Raw genomic sequence first — 21,259 nt, 5'->3', positions numbered from 1 at the left:
TTTTTTTTTTTTCAATTTCAACCCGTTTATACGGTAATAGTTCGTTTCATGAAAAATTGTTCCAGCCAGTGGTTTTAGATTAAGTTTAGGAGTTTTGACAAGATATTATAACAGATTTTATACTATAAAAATACAAATATATTTTGTCTTTCTACCCTTTTTTCACCCCTTTTAGTAATGGTTTGTTACATAAAATTTACTTCAGACAAAACTTTTTAACATTTTTAAAAAGTTAAACAAAGTTACTCATTAAAATGCAATAGGTGTACCCACGCCAGGGATTGTTCCCTCTTAATTGGCGGCCGTCTGCGAGAGAAGACATTTCCCTGTTTGGCCAGGCCATTCAGTACAATGGCTGGCTGTGATTGGTGGGCTAGCAGTAGACGTGTGCCCGGAATAAACCCAGCGAACCACGAGGCACAGACATGCTACAAAGTTTTACCACACAGCTGGTCTGGAAATCTTTTCGCGAAAAGTGCAGGACCCTACTCGTTACTGTTGATGTGGCGATCCTGTGGTTCGGGCAGGCACATAGCCCGGGGTGGTCCGCACCCCTCCTCTCTCCCTTCCAGGATTTAAAAGGAAAAAAAAAAAAAAAATTAAAAATAACAGGAATTTAGCTACATAAGGTTAGATATATCTGCAGTAATGAATAGAAATGGCAGGAATTGTGTTTCAAAAGTACTGTCTATACTTCATGCAAGTTTGCACACGTGTACGTATGTCTTTCATACAAACTTAAAATGTCTGTTTATTTACTAACATTAATATACGTAGTATATGTATTTATGCCTTGTTTTAATGAAACTACAAAACAATGGCCTTAAGAACAAAGTTTTAAAGCAGTTAAATAAATTTGGACAAAATATAAGATGCGAAGTTTTCTTTTCTCAAGCAAGATAAATTAATTAAAAATTTGTGTGTAAATGTTTGGAGTACTAGAGGTCTACTAATCCCTGAGGTTTTAGCCTGACAAAACAAAATTCTTTTGAACTACTTAATGTACTTTTAAAATGTGACATGATGGTGATGGTTACACGTTACAGGGGCACAACAACAGGAGGGGGGGGGGGGGAAGGATATTTTGCCCCCCCCCCCTTCCCTCTGAAACCTTGAAGTGGGGGCAAAGAAAGTGCTGTGTAATCAATTTTTAGATAAAAAAAAAACTGCTTAAATAGCACCATTTTCCACCTTGAAATACAAATTTTCCCGGGGGAGGACCCCCGGACCCCCCGCTTCAATAGGGGGGGATCGATGATTCTTTATAAAAAGGTATATTGCCCCCCCCCCCCCCCCTTGTTGTACTGTACTGGCCGCAGCCGAGCGGGCGGGGGAAGTGCTGTACGAGGCGTGCGTGACTGCGCAGGTGTCGATGGTGAAGTACTCGCCGGTCCCGATCGAGCAGTCGCTGCTGCGGCTGGAGACGGCCGAGCTGAGCGAGCTGGCGGTGGAGTGCTTCCAGGCCGTCATGCGCTACATGGGCGACCACCCCATGAGCCCCGATGTGACGGAGGTCAAGTGCGTCTACACCATCCTCATGGTGGGTAGCTCCCCTGGTGGGCCTGACGGGTTCCTACCCAACATCCCTGCGCTGTCTGTGATGGACTCTCTGCTCGAGAGATCTTTAGCCCAAATAATATATATTACAATAAGAACATGTCGGTTGCCAAGATTTTATGGTGTTTCAAAAAAGAAAGTTACATCATTAAAAAATTGAGGATTTTGTCTTTGTCATTTATAATTAAAATCACACGTAATAATAAGTACATATCAAGCACAATAACTTTGATCAATTGCTTTATAAATTTGTAGTAACACCCTTAAAATGAGTACATAAAACAATATTCATACATATTTTAATAAGAGTAAGTTAAACAAAAAGCTGCAACTATAGCATTCAATATTCTTTTGTAATGCAACTTAGTGTAATATATAATCCTAAATCATTATATTGACTATACATTTCCTTGTGATCTTTCTCTTTAGACTTTCATCCATTTATGCATCTATATACTGCTATGCTTTACTTTGTAAAAACGATAGAGAGATAAATATTTTTTTTCACTAGTAGATATATTAGTTTTTTTAAATATGGCTAAATTGAATATTTATTTTATTAGTTCTATATTTAAATGAACACAATGAGACACTTGAGATCCTTTCTCTGTACATATTTCGTTGCTATGCAGTGTATAGACTTCCATTTTGGTGTTAGAAAGATTTCTGTTTTAATTGCTACTAACCACGTAATCTTGCCTCTACTTAGAGCTGGGCCGATGCCGATCCCCGATCGTAATAATTGGCCGATTTTGTTAATTTTGCCCATCATAATGATCGGCAAAACGTAGCCGATTATTTGAGCCGATCATTGGTCTCCTACTGCAAACTTATGACATTGAATAATTACCTATACCTAACAACTTTCCATGTTTGTTTACGGTACTTTTCGGGAAGAAAATTTGATTATTCATCGAAAAATAATAGGATTTAATAATAACCACACACGAAAAAAATATACCAATAAAGTAAACAAATACCGTAAGTTTTATAAACATTGAACAGTTACATACCTAATATCAATTTCCATGTATATTTACGGTACTTTCGGCAAAATAATTTTCCATTATACTATTTGCAGTCATTTATCATTTACGAACCGAAAACTATGTATTTGTTTACCATTTACGGTTAATATTACCGGAATGGCGAATGGCGACTGTTGTTTAGGTTGGTTATGTGACGCCAGAGATTAGAGTGACGCGCGTCGCGCGACGGAATTCGTACGGATTAATGGCGCTAGTAGTCTTGTGGTTAGTAAACAACTACTCTTCGGGAATTCATCTATTTAGTTTTTTCTCGCTAAATATGGCCTATTGAAAGTTTTGTTTAGCGAAATTAATATTCTTATCCTGTTTAGCGGGAAATAGAGCTTAACTTTCTTTTGTATAAAACCTGGTTGATGAAGAGTTTTGTTTCCCACAGTAGAACCTCGTTAATCCGTGACGCGCTAATACGGGAATCGGATAATACGGGACGATTTAAAAGTGCAGAAAAAAAAGAGAAGCTAAAATTGTCAGCGCTTGAAATTAACGTCACGCGGGCCGGCGGCCGGCAAACAATGCAAGCCATCGCGTGGGCCGCCAAACTCTGCAACGCTGTTTGTACCGACCCTTTGTGTCGCCACCCCCCCCCCCCCCCCCTTTTCAGCTGTCACATTTGTCACTCTTTAAACTTGAGGGGGATGTCCTGACTTCTGCTTCCCGTCTCCCGTTTGTTCGAATGTTGTTTCACGTGCTGCTGAGTTACTTTCCACCCGCCAACGCACGGCAGGCGCCTGGCGAGTGACGTGTCTGGCTGGCATTCGGCTGGAGGAAGGGGTGGAGGGGGGTGGGGAGCTACCCAAAATTTATGTGTACAAGGTCAGCACGATCTTATCTTTCTCTCTTTGGCTGTTGTAAATGACCGTGAACTAATGGCTAGGCAGTGCCGTATTTTTTTTAAGCCGAGACAACAATTCGAAGGCGGCCCTTACTGTTAACCGATTATCCGGGTTTATTATTATTTTTTTACAGAATTTCAATTATCCGGGCATCGGCGGGTCCCAATGAACACAAATAATGGGGAGTTTACTATTTTTATCCATCTGCTGCCAAGGTGCAGTAAGCCTCGGGAGATGTTACGTCACATGACCTTGGCCTTAACCCAGCTGCACGCCGGTGTCTGAGAAGCTTGACAAGACCTTCCGGGCTTACCTGTATAATCGCTAGTCCGTGAAATTTATAATGTCGTGATTTTTAAGTAATCATGTCAATGAAAAGTAGTTTTGTCTGGGAATATTTCACCGTTTATAGTGATCCGTCAAAAGCAATGTGTAATCAGAGGTACTTGAAAGGCTCTAATCGGCTCAGAAGATCGGCAAGATCGGCAGCAGATGATCGGCATCGGCATGATCGGCAAAATAGGTGATCGGCCCAGCTCTACCTCTACTTATATGTGACGTCTGTGTTTTCTTAGGTGTCAGTAGTCAGGTGTTCAGGACTGGGTGGGATCAGACCTTTTCTGGATTAAACAGAATTTGCCTTAAAATGCACCTGATACATTGTTTTAGATGTGTGAAACTATAAAAACCAATATTTTTTTCTAAATAATTTAAACTTCGCCTACAGCTTAATTCAAGTTTAAATACTGTGTATTTACAGGCCTAATTTTTTTTAATATACAAACTGGTGAAGGATTAATAAAACAAAACATCTTTGCGATTAAAATTTTTTATTTATTGATATATCGCTGCTTGAGTATTGGAGTGTTCTATGTCCACTTTTTAGGTTTTTTATGCTATGGACACAAAATTAGTATTCATTTGTACTATATCCACACACATCTATGCACATAAAAATGTTTGTTTTTAATTTAAGCCAATATTATTTTGTTCTATGCCATGATATTCATAGTTATTTGAACTTTCAAATGCTTATATCTCAGTTCCGACTTCAATGGACATAGAACACTCCAATTCTCAGGCGACGATATACCCTCATAAATAGCACAGCAGGATCTACATCACCGAGACGTATGTTGGTTGGCCTGTCGCAGCACTGCCACAAGCACGAGGCGCTCCGGGACGAGCTCTACTGCCAGCTGATGAAGCAGACGACCAACAACAAGTCCCCCCGCCCCGACTCGTGCCAGCGCGGCTGGCGGCTCTTCAGCATCGTGGCCGCCTACTTCGTCTGCTCCGAGACGCTCAAGCCCTACCTGTTCAAGTACCTGGAGACGGCGGCCTACGACAAGCGCAGAGCGTACCACGGTACTCGTCGCCTCTTTGAGAGTATCTCAGCCACTGTGCCATGAGGAAGCCTCTTAGGGTGTTCTGTTTATCATCAAATGTACAGTTTTGCTCCGAGCTTGTTGAAATTTTGCACGCTTGACCTTCAAAACAAGAAAAGGGTCACTGCTTTCCAAACAATTTATCTTTCAGTGCCAGGGCCTATTTAATGTTTCTTCTCTGTGGCCACCAGTAGTTTTCATTTCTTAAGTAAAATGTTAAGTAATTGTATGAGAATCAATTAAAACATTTTGATTATTCAAGCTTGGTAGAATTTTGCGAATTTGACCTTGGTCAAAATACGGAGGAAATAAAGTAACCCCCCCTCACATTAAAGAAGCTGCTCCACTCTGGGTAAAGCCCAGGCGATGCTAGAATATGAATTAAAACAATGTTAATTTTAGAATTATTAAGATTATATGCACACAGAGAAGAATACCTTTAATCATATAAAGAAGTGTGCTTCCGATTTCAGCGATTATACACAGCATGGGTGTAGGTTCCAGAGGGGGGCAAACACCCCCCTCCCTCCCCCTCCCCCGCCAATACATATTTTAGTCTACATACCGATGGCCACTTCTTTCAGCATTATACTTCTGTCATGACCAAACATTTAGGTATTTTAACATAGAAGATTGCTAGGTTAAGGTGTTTTAAAGTAACCGCCACTCTACCCTTGGTACTGAAATATAATAAAATTAATTACATTTTCCGCTACCAAAGACTGAGACAATAAACAATAAGTTGGGTAAACTAGAAGCACCATGCTACATGCTGTGGAGAATGAAACGGGTAGTGTAGTAAGCATGTACCTAATGTGGGGGGACGCGTGTTGCAGGGACAGCGACGGTGTGCCTGCAGAACCTGAGGAAGACTTTCAAGTACGGCGGGCGCAAGAACGTGCCGAGCGTGGAGGAGATCACGGCCATCAGCGCCGGCAGGAACTCCAAGAGGCAGATCTACCGGCTGCCCGGCGGCACGGAGCGGGTCGTCAACACCAAGTCCACCACCGTCGTGCAGGTCAGCCAGCGGCGCAGCTCGTGTTCTAACTCCTCAGTAGTGTCGGCGGCACGGCACCTTGTGTAGCACGGCTTGTGACCCTGCAGGACGTGATAGAGGAGATGTGCAGCATCATCAACGTGCAGTCGGGCCACGAGATGGAGGAGTTCTCCCTGTACTGCATCGTGGAGGGGGACACCTTCACCATGCCCCTCGCGCGGGAGGAGTACGTGCTGGACGTGACCACGGAGCTGCACAAGAACCAGCAGGTACCTCCGCCGCTAGTCCTCTCTCGAGCACGGCATCCTGTCGTTTGTAGGCACATTCCACTCCACGTGTAGCGCATCTAGAACATCATCTAATGAGTTTTTTTCTATTTCTAAGGTGTTGTCATTGAAGAAAGCCATCTTGGTTTCAACTGTTATCAACGTTATTTTTTATTTCACTTGATATTAAAATTTTTTGTTCTTTTTAGCATTTAACTTACCGTATTCACTCGCGTAATGTCCGCCCTCGCATAATGTCCGCACCCTTTATTTATATATCCTTAAAAGAAAAAATTAAAAATTCGCATAATGTCCGCACCAGTCGTCTACGGCGGGCAACACAACTTTGGCCACCCCTAAAGGACGCAGTACGAATGGAAAGTTGACGGCTCTGTAAACAAAGCCGTGACCTTGAGCTGTCCTTTCTCTCCTGTTCTGAAAGGGTGGGGAAATTCGTTGAACTGAACAAAGCACGGTAACGGTAAACACAGCTGACCAATGACCAACACGCACGCAAGTTCAAGGCATGAGTGCGTAAAGGCCCCGCCCGCGTATAAGCCCCCCTCCTTGTTTTATAAACATTTTTGAGAAAAAATGTAAAAACGCATTTTTCTGGGTTTATCTGAGGGCAGGGCAGCTTGGCATGCATCAAACAACAAGCCATGTATTGTGAGCGGTGGGAGGTGATTTTGGAAGCGGCAGTGATACAGCGACTGGTGTTATAGTTTGTCCGTTCTCAGTAGGACCGTCGTGAGGCATGCCAGACGTAAGCAGTTAGTCCTATCTCAAACGACATAAAGATAAAGAAAGCTGGTCTCGCCCTCGCTCTGCCGCTGTGTTGATGTGGAGTGTTGACGGAGATGAAGAGGGGAAGTGAAGGAGGAAGGGAAGTGGGTCAAGGATTCTAACACTCCTTTGTCTGGTTGGCTGGCTAGCTGGCAGGAGGGAGGTTAAGCAACGCCTCTGCCTCTCTCCCCTCCTGACACAGCGCTGCCTCTGCCTCTCTCCCCCCTGCGGAGTCGTTGCCTCTCTCACCCTCCTGCCGCGTTGCTGCCTCCCCCGCCGCCCTCATTCGAACAAAGACGCACGACTTGAATAGAACACAAAATTTTTTATTTTTGTATTTTTCCTCGCATAATGTCCGCACCCCATTTTTTTGGCCATAAATGTGGTCAAATTACTGCGGACATTACGCGAGTGATTACGGTAATTTAATGGAATGCGTTATAGTGACTGACTGCTACAAGTAGTTTCGCCAGTGAAATATTTTTTTAGTATTGAATTTTTTTTTGTCATAATGACAACTGTATTTATACTGCCAATAGATACTTATTTATGGTCTTAGAAAAATCAACAGATAGTAATATTTAGAAGGAAAAAAAATTCAGACTCATAAAGATTAAAGACGGCATAAATAAGAAGCCTGGTAACAGTGGTCTGTACGGCGCAGGTGTTCTACCTGATCTTCTGCCGCTCGGTGTGGCACTTCCCGCTGCGGCTGGACTCGCCGCTGTACATCGAGGTGGTGTTCAACCAGATAGCCCCCGACTACCTGGAGGGCCTGCTCCTGGTGATGCCAGGGGAGCAGCTGGAGCAGGACGCCATCGTGAGTGCGACCACGAGTGTATACATCACCTGGTGTCCAACATCAACAACTTCTTTAAAAAGGCTCAGGGACACAGCTGTTTGTCACGTCATATACCAGGAAGGCGAGAAATTGCGTTAATTTTAAGTACTACCAATTTATATCTCCCATAAATCAGTATTATCATAAAAAAAAATTACAAGTAAAAAGAAAAATATTGAACAGATACTTCTTTGCTGAGAGGGCTACAATGAAAATTTAAATTGCTTGAAGGTAATAGTTAGGATAAGTAGTGTTAGGGGTGGAACTGGTAGAGAGGGAGAGTGCATCAGCAGTGATGCCACTCCAGCGCATGCACTAGCGATCGAATGGGAGGACTGCAAAAAGGGAGGGGAGAGGTATGTAGTGTAGAATGCTATATGCTAGTTGAAACGGCAAGAGAGGGGCAAAAATGATGCAGCAGTGATGTTGCTTGTGTTTGGTTATAACTCAGTTTTTATTTATTTATTATTTTTATTATTATTTGAACTCGTACATTGCATCCTCACATTCTCTATTATTATCTCTTGTTATGGCCAGATACAAGTTTGCGATTGTAATGCCACCCCCGCTTTCAGTTTCCACAGATTTGGTAAAAATCATAGTATTATGTTTAGGTAAATACTCTATTTTAAAATAAATTCTTTCATATTTAACTAGACACAAAAAGTAAAAATATTATAATACATTATTTAAGTGTATCATTAAAAATAAAATAAAAATATTGGGCAATTAAATTAACTCAATGACATTTAAAAGTTATTTTTATAATTAGACTGAAATTTTAACATGTGCTTTTTGTGTCTAATAACTAGAGACCGGAAAAATTTGCGAATTGATTTCGCGATAGGCTAAAATACAAATAGTTATACCTCAGTGCTGCCTCTGCTATTGGCTCACAACTCACCTGGATGACTCTGGGCCAATGAGAAACATCCGACCAAAGCTTCATCGAATCACAGGCTGCCACGTTGGGACATCTCCCAAGACAGCAGCCAATGAGTGGGTGGCATTTGACCAAGTGTACGCAGAACTATGGATTTCATCCTGCAGGTCATTGACCCCGCAAATTTTTCCGGTCCCTAGTAATAACATGTTTTGGGGAAAGGCGTGTGCTTCTCGTATGAGGCAGTATGACATCAAGTACATGTTCATTAAAGTTTGGCACGTGGGTCTCGATATCAGTGACAGTAACCCAACTGGGTCATGTGGTGTCGCAGTACGACATAGCGAAGATCGCGGCGCTGCTGCACCGCGCGGCCGACATGACCCACCTGCCCACCATGAAGGAGACCAAGTTCCTGCTGCCCAAGCCGGCGCTGAGCGTGCGCGACGTGAAGCCGGCGCAGTGGGTCAACATGGTGCAGGGCAACTGGCGCGAGGTGGAGGGGCTGCCCACCATCCAGGCCAAGGCACAGGTGCTCGGTGAGTCTGTCGATCGATAGCTCGGCTGTATGGCCCTTCCTTCCCATAGCTTTAATGAAGCGCACACGCTGACTGGCAGCCGTTGGGCGATGAACGAAGTCGCACACCACCAGGAGCCCTTGTGCCACTGGTACCAACCCAGACGTGCACAAACACCAATAGCTTCCAACCCCAGCATGGTTGGAAGTTGCTGCCCTGAGCCATCCTCCTTGTCCCGTCAGCTGCCGATGATCATGTATATAATGTCACATTCGCCATTTTGATTAAAATGCTTGCTGCCAGGCAGCACTAGTGTTGACTGCAGAAGTCAGCTGATAGGGGCTATTATTTTTTTTAATGTATGACTGATTTAACTGGGAGGTGTTTCAAATCTAACACTTAAAAATCTTCCATTCATCGCCTCTTCCCCCCCTCCCCCACCAAAAAAATAGAAGTCCAAGACTTTGTGAAGGAGGGGCTTGGTTTAACCATTACATCATTTGGTATTAGTAAGTTATCTTTATAATTGAATTTTTTAAATAAAATTAATGTTAACATCAAATCCCATGAAATAGCGAACTTTAAGAATGCCACGGTTTACACACAGAAATAGATGTAATGATTTGGCTTGAAAAGAAGAATGTGAACAGTTTTTTATTTTGATTTTTATGTTTTTTTACTATTCTTAATTAAATTGTTTAATAATTTTAATGACACATGGCTCTGATCCCTGTAACGAATGTTTATCGTGACGTGGGGGCCGGCTATCATTAAAACTCGGGGATTAAAAAGGGTCCTCACCATGTGGCTTACTGCAAGGGGCCAGGCCAACAGCGACCTTTCGAGCTGTTGGCCAATCAAGACACCAGTTGGAAGTAAAAGTGTACTAATTATTTGTAGTTCTGTTTACTAAATTGCAAAACACTTTACATGGTGCTAACATGAGCTGACAAGTACCAGATAGCACCAGCGCAGAGAGACGAGCCAAGACTGCCTCCCTCGCACCGGTGCGTGGGAAACAGTACGCTGTCCAGGACAACTTGCTGACGTAATAGCACATAGAATACACAAATACTATTCCAATCAGTTAGTAAATGATATTTACCTAAAACATGAAACAATACACAATTATATTTATACCATGGCACAGAATGCCGCGTTCGGGCGCGTTTGCTGCATCAGCACTTTACACTCAAAACACTCGTGATGGGCAACGGTGGGCATGGAGACCGGGACAGACATGACAGATGTCATCATTAGCCCCCCTTCTCCAAGGCTGCTTTGCCCATATATGCCGGGCAAGGTTGCCAAACACTCTTGTGGCAGTAATGTATTCATGTGTATAGAGATAAGGTTAGGTGAAATGGGGTAGGAGATGGGGCAGGCACAAGGTTCACTAGCCATGTCGGGCAAGGTGCTGGATTGACACAAATAGGGGCTGATCCGGTGCACGGCAGAGATGTCGGGGGCAATGACTACAAACATGTCCGTGTGGTCTCCAGGGCAAAGGCTGTAGACTGGGTTGTCTACCTCCGGGCAAATGTAGTCCATGAACCAGTCTCACTCCACCATGTTCACAACTGCTTGCGTTTCAGGTCGGTCTCTCAGGGACTGACTAGTGGTAGATGCACAGTGTGCCAGGGCACTGTTTTCAGGTGTAAGCTCATCTGGGGTGGCTGGAGCGGTGGCTGGTGGAGCTTTGGATTGGCTGACCGGCTGAGGGGTGTTGCTGGGAACTCCGGCTGGGACACAACTCTTTACATACAGCTCTGCCCATTTCGGCACAAAAACAAGCACAGAACGTTTTGGTCACCATCTGACAGGGTGGCACCGCAGGCAGCTGAGCAGTGGGATGGGTTGACTGGGGGGTTCACTATACTAAGAAAATGTCCCTGGTGCTGCTGCGCCTATGCCCTTAGCTACTCTACTGGAACCTGCTCCACGACACGTTCCACCTGAATCTTCCCGGGCAGGGCAAAGTTCCGGCGCTGCAACAGTTCCACGGGGGAGTATTCCTTCACCACGTTAGTTTTCTGACAGTTAATACAAGAGGGAGGTGCAGGTCCCACATGGTATTGTCCACATCTAACCTGATGAGTCACAGAGTCATGATGACCTGACTACTACTACATTCAATATGGTTTGCCCGTGGATGGTATGTGGGAGTGGAGTGGTGATCCACTGGACACCTTCCACTACCTCCCCGCAAACTGCATCCCACTAACACATTCTCCATCAGCAGGACGCCTGGGTACCCATATCTTGGTAAAACTTCACACTCTAGAAGTGCAATCAGGGTAGCGACCTTCACATTGGCCACCGCGAACGCTTCCGCACAGCGGTTTAAGATGTCGGTGTGCACAAAGATGAAGTACCGGCCTCGAGACGTATGAGGATATGGCCGCATAATGTCCACGGGGAGACTGCTGTTCCTCGCCATCAGGACAGCGGGACATATGCTGCTGGCAAACCCGGCAGGCCCGAACGTAACGCCTAACATCCGAGGCCATACCTGGCCTGTGGAAAGCCGCTTGACCACCCGCAGAGTCTGTTCTGCGCTGGGATGACCAGCTAGCATATTGCCATGGTACTAGTGCCGAATGGTGGGTCTGACTGCTGGGGGCACGTACGCCTGCCATCTATTTACTGTTCCTGTGGGGCTCCTTAGTCTGGAGCAGCCCCTCCAGACTCCGGTGATTTTGGACCAACTGGGCACCACAGTTCAGCTAGGCATGAGCACGTGTCTGGGTCACGGTGCTGATCCTCACGCAACCGCGGAGCAGCTCTGCTACTGTGGATTGTTCAGGGTTGTGAATGGCAGCTGGTGGCTACCACAGCGTATACGGCGGGTGCTCTAGCACTGGGGAAAGAAGCCCCCCACCCCTGGTCGTCATTAAACTAGTTGCCTCGACAGCTGGTCAGCCAGCTATGCTCAAAGTAAAACAAGAACCCTGCAAGCATCATGGCCCGAGTGTACTTGGACTTCCCGCCCTGTGCTGAGTCGAGCCAGCGCAAGCACTGACTGTTGGTATGCAGTGTTAAACATGCGGCTCTCGAGGTGGTGATGGTACCTCTGGATGGGCCAGACGTCCGCCCCTCATTGGCGACCTGGTAGAGGACTGTGCCCATCCCGTCCTGTCTAGTGTCAGTTTGGTGGAAGAGGGAAGTGGTCTAGCTTTAGGCGTCACAAGGTATGATAGTGACGAAAGAGGATCTTCACTTGGCAGAGGGCATGGTCTGCGGCGGCTGTCCACTGGAATTTTGTCTTGGGCGATAGAAGTCCCTCATCAGGGCGGTGGCCGTTGAGAAGTGTAGAATTAACACCCGCAGCCAGTTCAGCAGTACCATCAGTAACTGGAGCTGCTTTCTGGTGCGTGGCGCGAGCTTCTTCTCAATCAGCTCTGGTTGCACTGTTTTCGCATGGCATCCCTCAGCCGTCAAGATGTGCCCCAGGTATATCTCCTCCGCCCCGATGAGACACTTTTGGGGGGTGCATAGGTGAGTCAGTGCCTAGCCAGCCATTCGAAGACCAACGTCAAATGGTGGGTGTGGTCCTCCCACGTATGGGACCAGATGATGACATCATCGAGGTAGGCAGGGACGAACTTGCCAATGTAGCCGTCGATCAGCCTGAAGGGCATGGCACAGAATTGGAACTGCCGACCGTCAGACGTCGTTAATGCCGTCTTGGGACGGTCAGCGGGGCTCAGCGGCACCTGCCAGTATCCGGTATTTCAGATCAATGGTGGTAAAGAGCCCGGCCAGAGCGTCAGTAATGTTTATCAGCGGAGGCAGGGCTGGGATTGTAAGGCTGTTCACAGGCTTAAAATTCACGCAAAAGCACAGTGTTCTGTCCTTGTGTTGATGCCATTCCTATTCATGAGTTGTAGGGAGAGGTGCTGGGTTCGATAACTCTGAAGCGCATCATCTCACTTATGTCTCTGAACAGCATCCTGCTCGCAGGACCCGAACCCAAACACCTTCTCGTAAGGTGGCTTGTGGGGCACCATAGGAATCCTATGTTAGTGATCGTGTCGGCGGCATGAAGCTTATTTCCGCTCGGTTGACACTCGGCGAGCTGGGAGAAAACTCAATCTCTGTGCACTTGCCGAATTCCAATCTCCGCTCCGCATCTGTCCCTACGCGAGTCGCCTTGTAGCTAGCTATAATGGCGGATTTCACGACTACGAGCCTGCCAATTTTATATTTTCTAAGCCATGTAGGTTGGGTGCAAAATGATGACACTGGGCTCTCTGATCCCTGTAATGAATGGTTCTCTATCGTGAAGTGGGCGCCAGCTAGCATTAGAACTCTGTGATAAAATCGTTCCTCACCATTTGGCTTACTACAGGAACAGCGACCTCTCGAGCTTTTGGCAACTCGGGATGCCACATGGAAGTAAAAGCGTACTAAATATATTTAGTTTTAATAAATCGCAAAACACATTACATTGTGTTATTGTGAGCTTTGCGATTTATTAAACTAAACTATACATAATAAGTACGCTTTTCCTCCATAAGGTGTCTCGAGTGGCCGAAAGCTCGAGAGGTCGCTGTTGTCCTGGTCCTGTAGTAAGCCAAACGGTGAGGAACCTTTTAAATCACAGAGTTTTAATGCTAGCCGGGGCCCACTTCACGATAGAGAACCATTCGTTACAGGGATCAGAGAGCCCAGTGTCATCATTTTGCACCCAACCTACATGGCTTAGAAAATATAAAATTGGCAGGCTCGTAGTCGTGAAATCCGCCATTATAGCTAGCTACAAGGCGACTCGCGTAGGGACAGATGCGGAGCGGAGATTGGAATTCGGCAAGTGCACAGAGATTGAGTTTTCTCCCAGCTCGCCGAGTGTCAACCGAGCGGAAATAAGCTTCATGCCGCCGACACGATCACTAACATAGGATTCCTATGGTGCCCCACAAGCCACCTTACGAGAAGGTGTTTGGGTTCGGGTCCCGCGAGAAGGATGCCGTTCAGAGACATAAGTGAGATGATGCGCGTGTCAGAGTTACCAAACCCAGCACCTCTCCCTACAACTCATGAATAGGAATGGCATCAAAACAATGACGGAACACTGTGCTTTTGCGTGAATTTTAAGCCTGTGAACAGCCTTACAATCCCAGCCCTGCCTCCGCTGATAAACATTACTGACGCTCTGGCCGGGCTCTTTACCACCATTGATCTGAAATCCGGATACTGGCAGGTGCCGCTGAGCCCCGCTGACCGTCCCAAGACGGCATTAACGACGTCTGACGGTCAGCAGTTCCAATTCTGTGCCATGCCCTTCAGGCTGATCGACGGCTACATTGGCAAGTTCGTCCCTGCCTACCTCGATGATGTCATCATATGGTCCCATACGTGGGAGGACCACGCCCACCATTTGACGTTGGTCTTCGAACGGCTGGCTAGGCACGGACTCATCTGTGCACCCCCCAAAAGTGTCACATCAGGGCGAAGGAAATATAGTACCTGGGGCACATCGTGACAGCTGAGGAATGCCGTGGGAAACCAGTGCAACCGGAGCTGATTGAGAAGAAGCTGGAGTGCCGCATCAGAAAGCAGCTCCAGTTACTGATGGGACTGCTGAACTGACTGTGGGTGTCAATCCCAAACTTCTCAATGGCCACCGCCCTGATGAGCGGCCTTCTATCACCCAAGACAAAGTTTCAGTGGACAGCCGCCGCGGACTATGCCCTCCACCAAGTGAAGTTCCTGTTTTGTCACTGTCATACCTTGTCACGCCTAAAGCTAGACCGCGCGCCCCCCCCTCCCTTCCCTCTTCCACCAAACTGACACTAGACAGGACGGGATGGGAGTCCTACCAGGTCGCCAATGAGGGGCGGACGTCTGGCCCATCCAGATATACCATCACCACCTCGAGAGCCGCACGTTTAACACTGCATATCGACAGTCAGTGCTTGCGCTGGCTCGACTCAGCACAGGGCAAGAAGTCCAAGTACACTCGGGCCATGATGCTTAGGGGGTTTTCATTTGCCTTTGAGCATATGTCAGTAATGAAGAACCAGCTGGCTGACGAGCTGTCGAGGCAACTAGTTTCACGACGACCAGGGGTGGGAGGCTTCTTTCCCCGGTGCCAGAGCACCCGCTGAAACCGCTGTATTCGCTGTGGTAGCTGCCAGCTGCCATTCGCAATCCTGAACACCCCACAGTAGCCGTGCTGCTCCGCGGGTGCGCGAGGATCAGCACCATGACCCAGACACGCGCTCATGCCTAGCCGAACTGTGGTTCCCAGTTCTTCCAAAATCACCACCGGAATCTGGAGGGGCTGCTCCAGACTAAGGGGCCTCACAGGAACAGTAGATGGCAGGCGTACGTGCCCCCAGCAGTCAGACCCGCCATTCAGCACTACTACCATGACAATACGCTAGCTGGTCATCCCGGCGCAGAACAGACTGTGGGTGGTCAAGTGGCTTTCCGCAGGCCAGGTATGGCCTCTGATGTCTGGCGTTACGCTCGGGCCTGCCAAGTCTGCCAGCAGCGAATGTCCCGCTGTGATGGCAAGGAACAGCAGGTCCCTTTTCCTCGTATGTCCCGTGGCCAGCGCTTCATCGTTGTGGTCACTGACAGCTTCACACGGTGTGCGGAAGCGTTCGCGGTGGCCAATGTGAAGGTCGGTACCCTGATTGCACTTCTAGAGCGTGACGTTGTCCAGAGATACAGGTACCCAGGTGTCCTCCTGATGGACAATGAATGGGGCAGTGGCGTGCAGTTTGCGGGGAGGCAGTGGAACATGTCCCGTGTAGTAGGTAGGGGGAAATCACCACACCACTCCACCTACAGTCCACGCGCGAACCCTATCGAATGTAGTAACCAGTACATTAGTTCTCAATTGCTCATCAGGTTAGATGGGACCTGCACCTCCCGACACTCTTGTATTATTGTTTCGGAGAACCAACATGGTGACAGGAAACTCCCCAGCCAAACTGTTCTGGTGCCGGAACTTAGCCCTGCCCGGGAAAGTTCAGGCGGGAAGAGTTGTGTAGAGTCGTGGAGCAGGCTCCAGTAGAGGAGTTAAGGGAGAGGCACAGTAGCACCAGGGACATTTTCTTGGCATAGTGCACCACCCAGTCAACCCGTCCCACTGGCCTGCTGTGACACCACCTGATGGTGACCTAAACGTTCTGTGCTTGTTTCCGCCTCCTACCTGTTTCGCGAACACGCAAGCTGGCAATTATAGGGGGAAATCAAATAATCAACCAGTCTACAAAGGAGGTGAAGCTATATCTTATATCCCTACATAATTGTTCTTTCATTTTCCTTTCTCTGCTTCTCATATTTCACTGTTTTGAAGTGACTGTTGACCCAGCTGTTATCATAACTGAGTTCCATTGCTTCCACCATGCGCAGCAAACAAATCGATTCCGACTAAAACAAAAACCATTTAAGGTACAATTAATCAGAGAAGTTTGCAATCCGTAATTTAATTTGTTACAACTTTTATTGTATATGTATTTAACTAAAGTGCACCATGTTCGCATTACAATGTGAAATTTAGACATTTTTAGAATGTTCAGTAATCTTAACTTGTGACTTCAATTTTTTGTATTCGGTTATAATGAGTATTCGTAGCTACGAGGATTTTTCCAGCCAATGTCAGTTCTCGTAGTAACGAGGTTCCACTGTAATGTTATTAAAAATATTATCCCTGTAACCTTATGTAGCTAGGTAGTTAAAGTGTAACCTTGTTACTACGAGAGCCGACAACGGCAGGAAAAATCCTCGTAACTATGAATACTCAAAATAACCCAACACAGAAAATTGAAGTCAAAGTTTAAAAAGTCTTAATTTCACACCGTAACTCAAATGGTGCACTTTAGTAAAAAATACATTGACAAAAGTTGTATCAAATTAAATTAAAATTTGAAAAGTTCTCTATGATTTTTTTTTTGTATCTGCAATGGTTTTAGTTTTAATCCGTATGAAGGAGCAAAAGAATGCAGGTAAGATAACAGCTATGGCCACCGTCGCATCATGATGAAGGACAAACAAGGAGACACTCGTAATTACCAGACAAATCAAGTATGATTTACGTAGTCAAACTGACGGTGCATTAGAAACTGTTGTATCTCCGAAGGTCTTACAGTTTCCCGAACACGTAATAATGAGGCTCCACTGTATGCTTATTTTTCAAGTCCTAGAAGGGAGGTTCTAGACTGTAGGCTACGTCCCTGGTTTGTCCCAAGCACTGGTTGCATGTTCAGTGCCCGATACAGTGAGTTTATGTGCAAGTGTGGGTCCCGCAGACATTCTCTCCAAGTGGCCGCTGTTTGGCTCGAGTTTCTTCGCGGTGAAGAGGCTGTCTGACCCCAAGGAGCGCAGCGACCACATCCTGGCACTCAACAGGCATGGCGTGCACTTCGTGGACCTCGTCACACACGTGAGTGCTGCTCTCGCTGGACCACTCTGCCATGCCCAGGACACCATTTGAGTTACTGACACATCCAGTATACTTAGAGACAGCATTTAGTTGTTTCATTTTCAGGCCAATTGTATTTTTAAAACAGGATGTCTGTACTGGTTGTTTCATGCCTAAAACTAATTCTGAAAACTGTTTTGACTCATAATCATACATTTTTAGAATGAAATTCCAGTACTCTTTGAATAAAAAAGCCATTCCGATATCTCTAGCAAATTCAGGTGGCAGGTGGCCTTAAGTGCCCATTAATTTAATCATTCTCCATTTCTTCACCTCTCTTCTCCCCTTCTTTCTTAGCAATTGTATGTTATACACTCCTCACAAAAGTAAATTATTGAATTTTAATAAACAGTAGAACCTTGTTAACCCAGATCAACTGAAGCCAGGGCCAATCAGAGATAACGAAAATCCAGTTATTCCAAATGAGGTAAAAACAATAGAAAAAACAGGCGTGTACTTACCAAAAATATTTTTAAAAGGATTTTATAAATTATTATCAGCACACTTTTACCTAAAAACACACATGTATTTGCACTTTACACAATATAGGTACATACTAATCAGTACTTAAAAAAAAAAGGAATAAAAACATCAAATCACCACTTTGTTGTGTAACAACAGCAGGTTAATTGTGCGCATTGAACTAACTGCCCGCTGGCTAGTGAATTTGAGTAATGTTTTTCTGAGAATGATGATTTATTGTCTAAAATAAGCCTTCATTTACTATTCCTCCCCCCACCCCCCGTATAACTGGTCAGGGTTAACAAGGTTCGGTATAAGTCTTGGTAAGTGCTAAATTGCAGCACCTAAGCTCACCGTGTGTGATGTTCAGGAGACGCTGATCCACTACCCGTACTCGGAGGTGATATCGACGCGCAAGGTGAAGTCGGAAGATGGGACGCTGTTCCTGGACATGAAGTGTGGCAACCTCATGCAGCAGCGCATCACGAGGCTGCAGACGGACCAGGCTCACGAGATATCGCGTCTCATCCGCCAGTACATCACCATGGAGCAGAGGCTGCGCTCCTGAGACACACCTGCAACACATCGCCGAAACTAGCGAGACAATCCGTCCCCGTCGTTGCTGCGTGAAGGATAGGAGTTATATTGTCATTGGGTTCTTTTATTGCCCATCTAAATGTCAGTGAAATGTGACACTGTATCAAGAATACGTACAAAACAGACACACTTATTAGGAATTTCTGTTTTAAAAAAATCTGATCATCTGGAAGTGCAACAAAGAAGATTCAAATGTACTGGTTACAGAAACATTTTTTTTGTATTGCTCAAAAATCTATTTTTTATTTGAAAAAAAAAAAAGTGTTTGTATTTTATGTGTTCATAAAACCACATAACACTAAACTAATGTTATCAATTGTGGTGATATCCAAACCATGAAGAATGTAAGAACTAACATGAAAAACTTTGCTTGGGACACTTGAGAGAGGCATTCCACAATAGTTGTGGAGTGCTTACATGTATGATGATGACATACGCAGTGTTTTCGTATTGTCGTCAATGCTCAATGTACATTGTTACTTTTAAAAAAATGTTCTTGTATTAGCCTGTAATTAATTATGTACCTACTATATGATGTGTAAAGAAACAGTTGTAATAATTCATAGTGATGCACGACATGTTACTTTTATTTAACAGGAGACTCTTCAATTATTAATGTGCTTGTTGTGCTGTGGCGAAAGCAGAGACAGAAAGATGTGTGTACTAAGTGTCAATGTTGTGCACCTAAAAAAAATATTTTTTTTTTTAAAGTTGGCAAACAGACCTACGTAGAATAAACAAGTACTTGTATCAAAATAGTAAAGTATTTCTGTATAATTTACCACTAATTATTATGTAAATTTTATATTACCAATGCTATACAAGAAAACCTTGTTGTCATTGATGATTTACAGTTGTCAGTGCATCATTGTTATATTTGTATGTTACTGAGTATTACATTTTAATCAAATAAATTCTTTGAGAATGAATGCGAATACAGCCAGCTTTTCTGTGGACACGGAACCAAATAATTTCTGAAAGCAGTTTAAATGACATGTTCAGAAGTTCTAAATGAAGTAAATATGTATTTCTAAATATGCACATGATATGATTTTTTAATCAACCAGAAAGGCACCTACTTATTTTATTTCAGGTGAATGAAGGTGTTGCAATATTGCAAACCAACATCAGCTTCAACCTTATAGACTCGTCTTACATATTTGTAGGGATGTGTGGAATTAGAAGTTTTGAAGCGGAGTAAAGTGACTACTTAAGTCAAATTAAATATAAAAAATTTTTTTACTTGGGATGAGTGGGTAAGAAAAATTTCCAGTTTTGGTTAAGTAACTACCCAAAACCTGAACCAATATAATTTAATGGACTCAAAACATTTTCAATCCTAAACATTTAAGTGCAAAAGCACAAACAGTGCAACTCATTTTCTATGATTGTGTTATATTATCTTTTGTTCTCAAATATGTACTGGCTCCCTCCCTCATTAGCATTCATGTCATATCATGCAAGGTTTGAAAAAGGTCCTTTGATCAAGAAATAAAATTTCTTTAACAAATATAAAATGTTTATTCTTAGCACTTCTTTTTACCGAGATTGTTAGCTACATTTTAAATTGGTAATTCCTGTTATTTTACAGAATTTTAAATGTTGCTGAATAATACCAACGCACCCATTTTACAATAGCTTATTATATTTACACCTAACTTAATTAGTAGATGAAATGAAAAACCACTTGAAGTATCACAATGCCATCTTGCAGAATGATTTGAAAACATGCTAGAAAATTAAGAAAATTTTTTTTTTAAAGGTTCCCTCTCCTCCTCATACTGAAATAAAGCTTTTCTTCAGAATTACGGATTGTTTTCACACAATAAAAACCATGTTGTGTTTCAGAAACTATCTCAAAAAATATACATAGTATGTATCATCGCCATAACTTTCTTAAACTTAAACTCAGCCAAAAAATTTAAATAACTTTCTGTTGAATTATTAAAACATGTGATAGGTACTAAATGAAGCAGTACCCCAACTCTACCTTTGGCATAAACAGGGCAGAAAATACATAATGTGTACATTTACAATGTAATTAAAGTACAGTAGAACCCCTGTCATACACTTTTCAACGGAGGGCACAAAAATGGTGTATGATGCGGGAAAGTGTATGAAAAGGGAATGGCAATAATACAACTTTTTTTCAATCTAGCATACCAGCACAATGTCAGATTAAACTTAAATACATAATGTGTAAATAATTGCATTATATAATGAAAGATATGAATTCATAATTATATAAATACACATAATAAAACCACCAGAAATGTAAAATACAGTCTATCATCAAGTAAAGCTGACATGAGAAACAGTGATCTTACAAAATGTTATGAAGTCCTTTCTTGGAGGAGGGGGGGGGGGAAGTCACCAAGTCTAAATTAGAAATAAAATAATTAGGCTATTGTAAAAAGAAAATCAGAAATTTTTGCTTGTTTGTCTCATTTTACAAACAACTCTATGCAACAGAACAATTTTCAATAAAATTTTAACTTGAGAAACGTAAAATACAAAACAATCCGATCGTAAGAAAACAATAACGGGTATATTCAGTTCAAAGATTAATGACAGCACAAAATATGAGATCCGTGCCTTGGTAAAGCGCGTGCAACATTTTCATAATCATTGCCAGTTTGCGCCAC

At 44.1% G+C, this 21,259-nt stretch overlaps 1 protein-coding gene across 1 annotated transcript in view; it reads left to right on the top strand.

Moving 5' to 3' along the window:
• The window catches only part of LOC134538581 (unconventional myosin-XV), a 205,305-nt gene extending 184,347 nt beyond the window's left edge, over window positions 1–20,958 (top strand). Inside the window, exons 49-56 of the mRNA XM_063380005.1 lie at window positions 1,367–1,540; window positions 4,594–4,807; window positions 5,664–5,845; window positions 5,932–6,093; window positions 7,541–7,696; window positions 8,935–9,139; window positions 17,383–17,516; window positions 18,388–20,958. Coding sequence (XP_063236075.1) covers window positions 1,367–1,540; window positions 4,594–4,807; window positions 5,664–5,845; window positions 5,932–6,093; window positions 7,541–7,696; window positions 8,935–9,139; window positions 17,383–17,516; window positions 18,388–18,585 — 1,425 coding nt within the window. The 3' untranslated portion in view covers window positions 18,586–20,958. The remainder of the gene's footprint in view (window positions 1–1,366; window positions 1,541–4,593; window positions 4,808–5,663; window positions 5,846–5,931; window positions 6,094–7,540; window positions 7,697–8,934; window positions 9,140–17,382; window positions 17,517–18,387) is intronic.
• The last annotated feature ends 301 nt before the right edge of the window (window positions 20,959–21,259 follow it).

This window comes from Bacillus rossius, chromosome 13, assembly GCF_032445375.1.
Source record: "Bacillus rossius redtenbacheri isolate Brsri chromosome 13, Brsri_v3, whole genome shotgun sequence".
Lineage (NCBI taxonomy): Eukaryota > Metazoa > Arthropoda > Insecta > Phasmatodea > Bacillidae > Bacillus > Bacillus rossius.
This window is presented reverse-complemented; position numbering and strand designations above follow the sequence as displayed.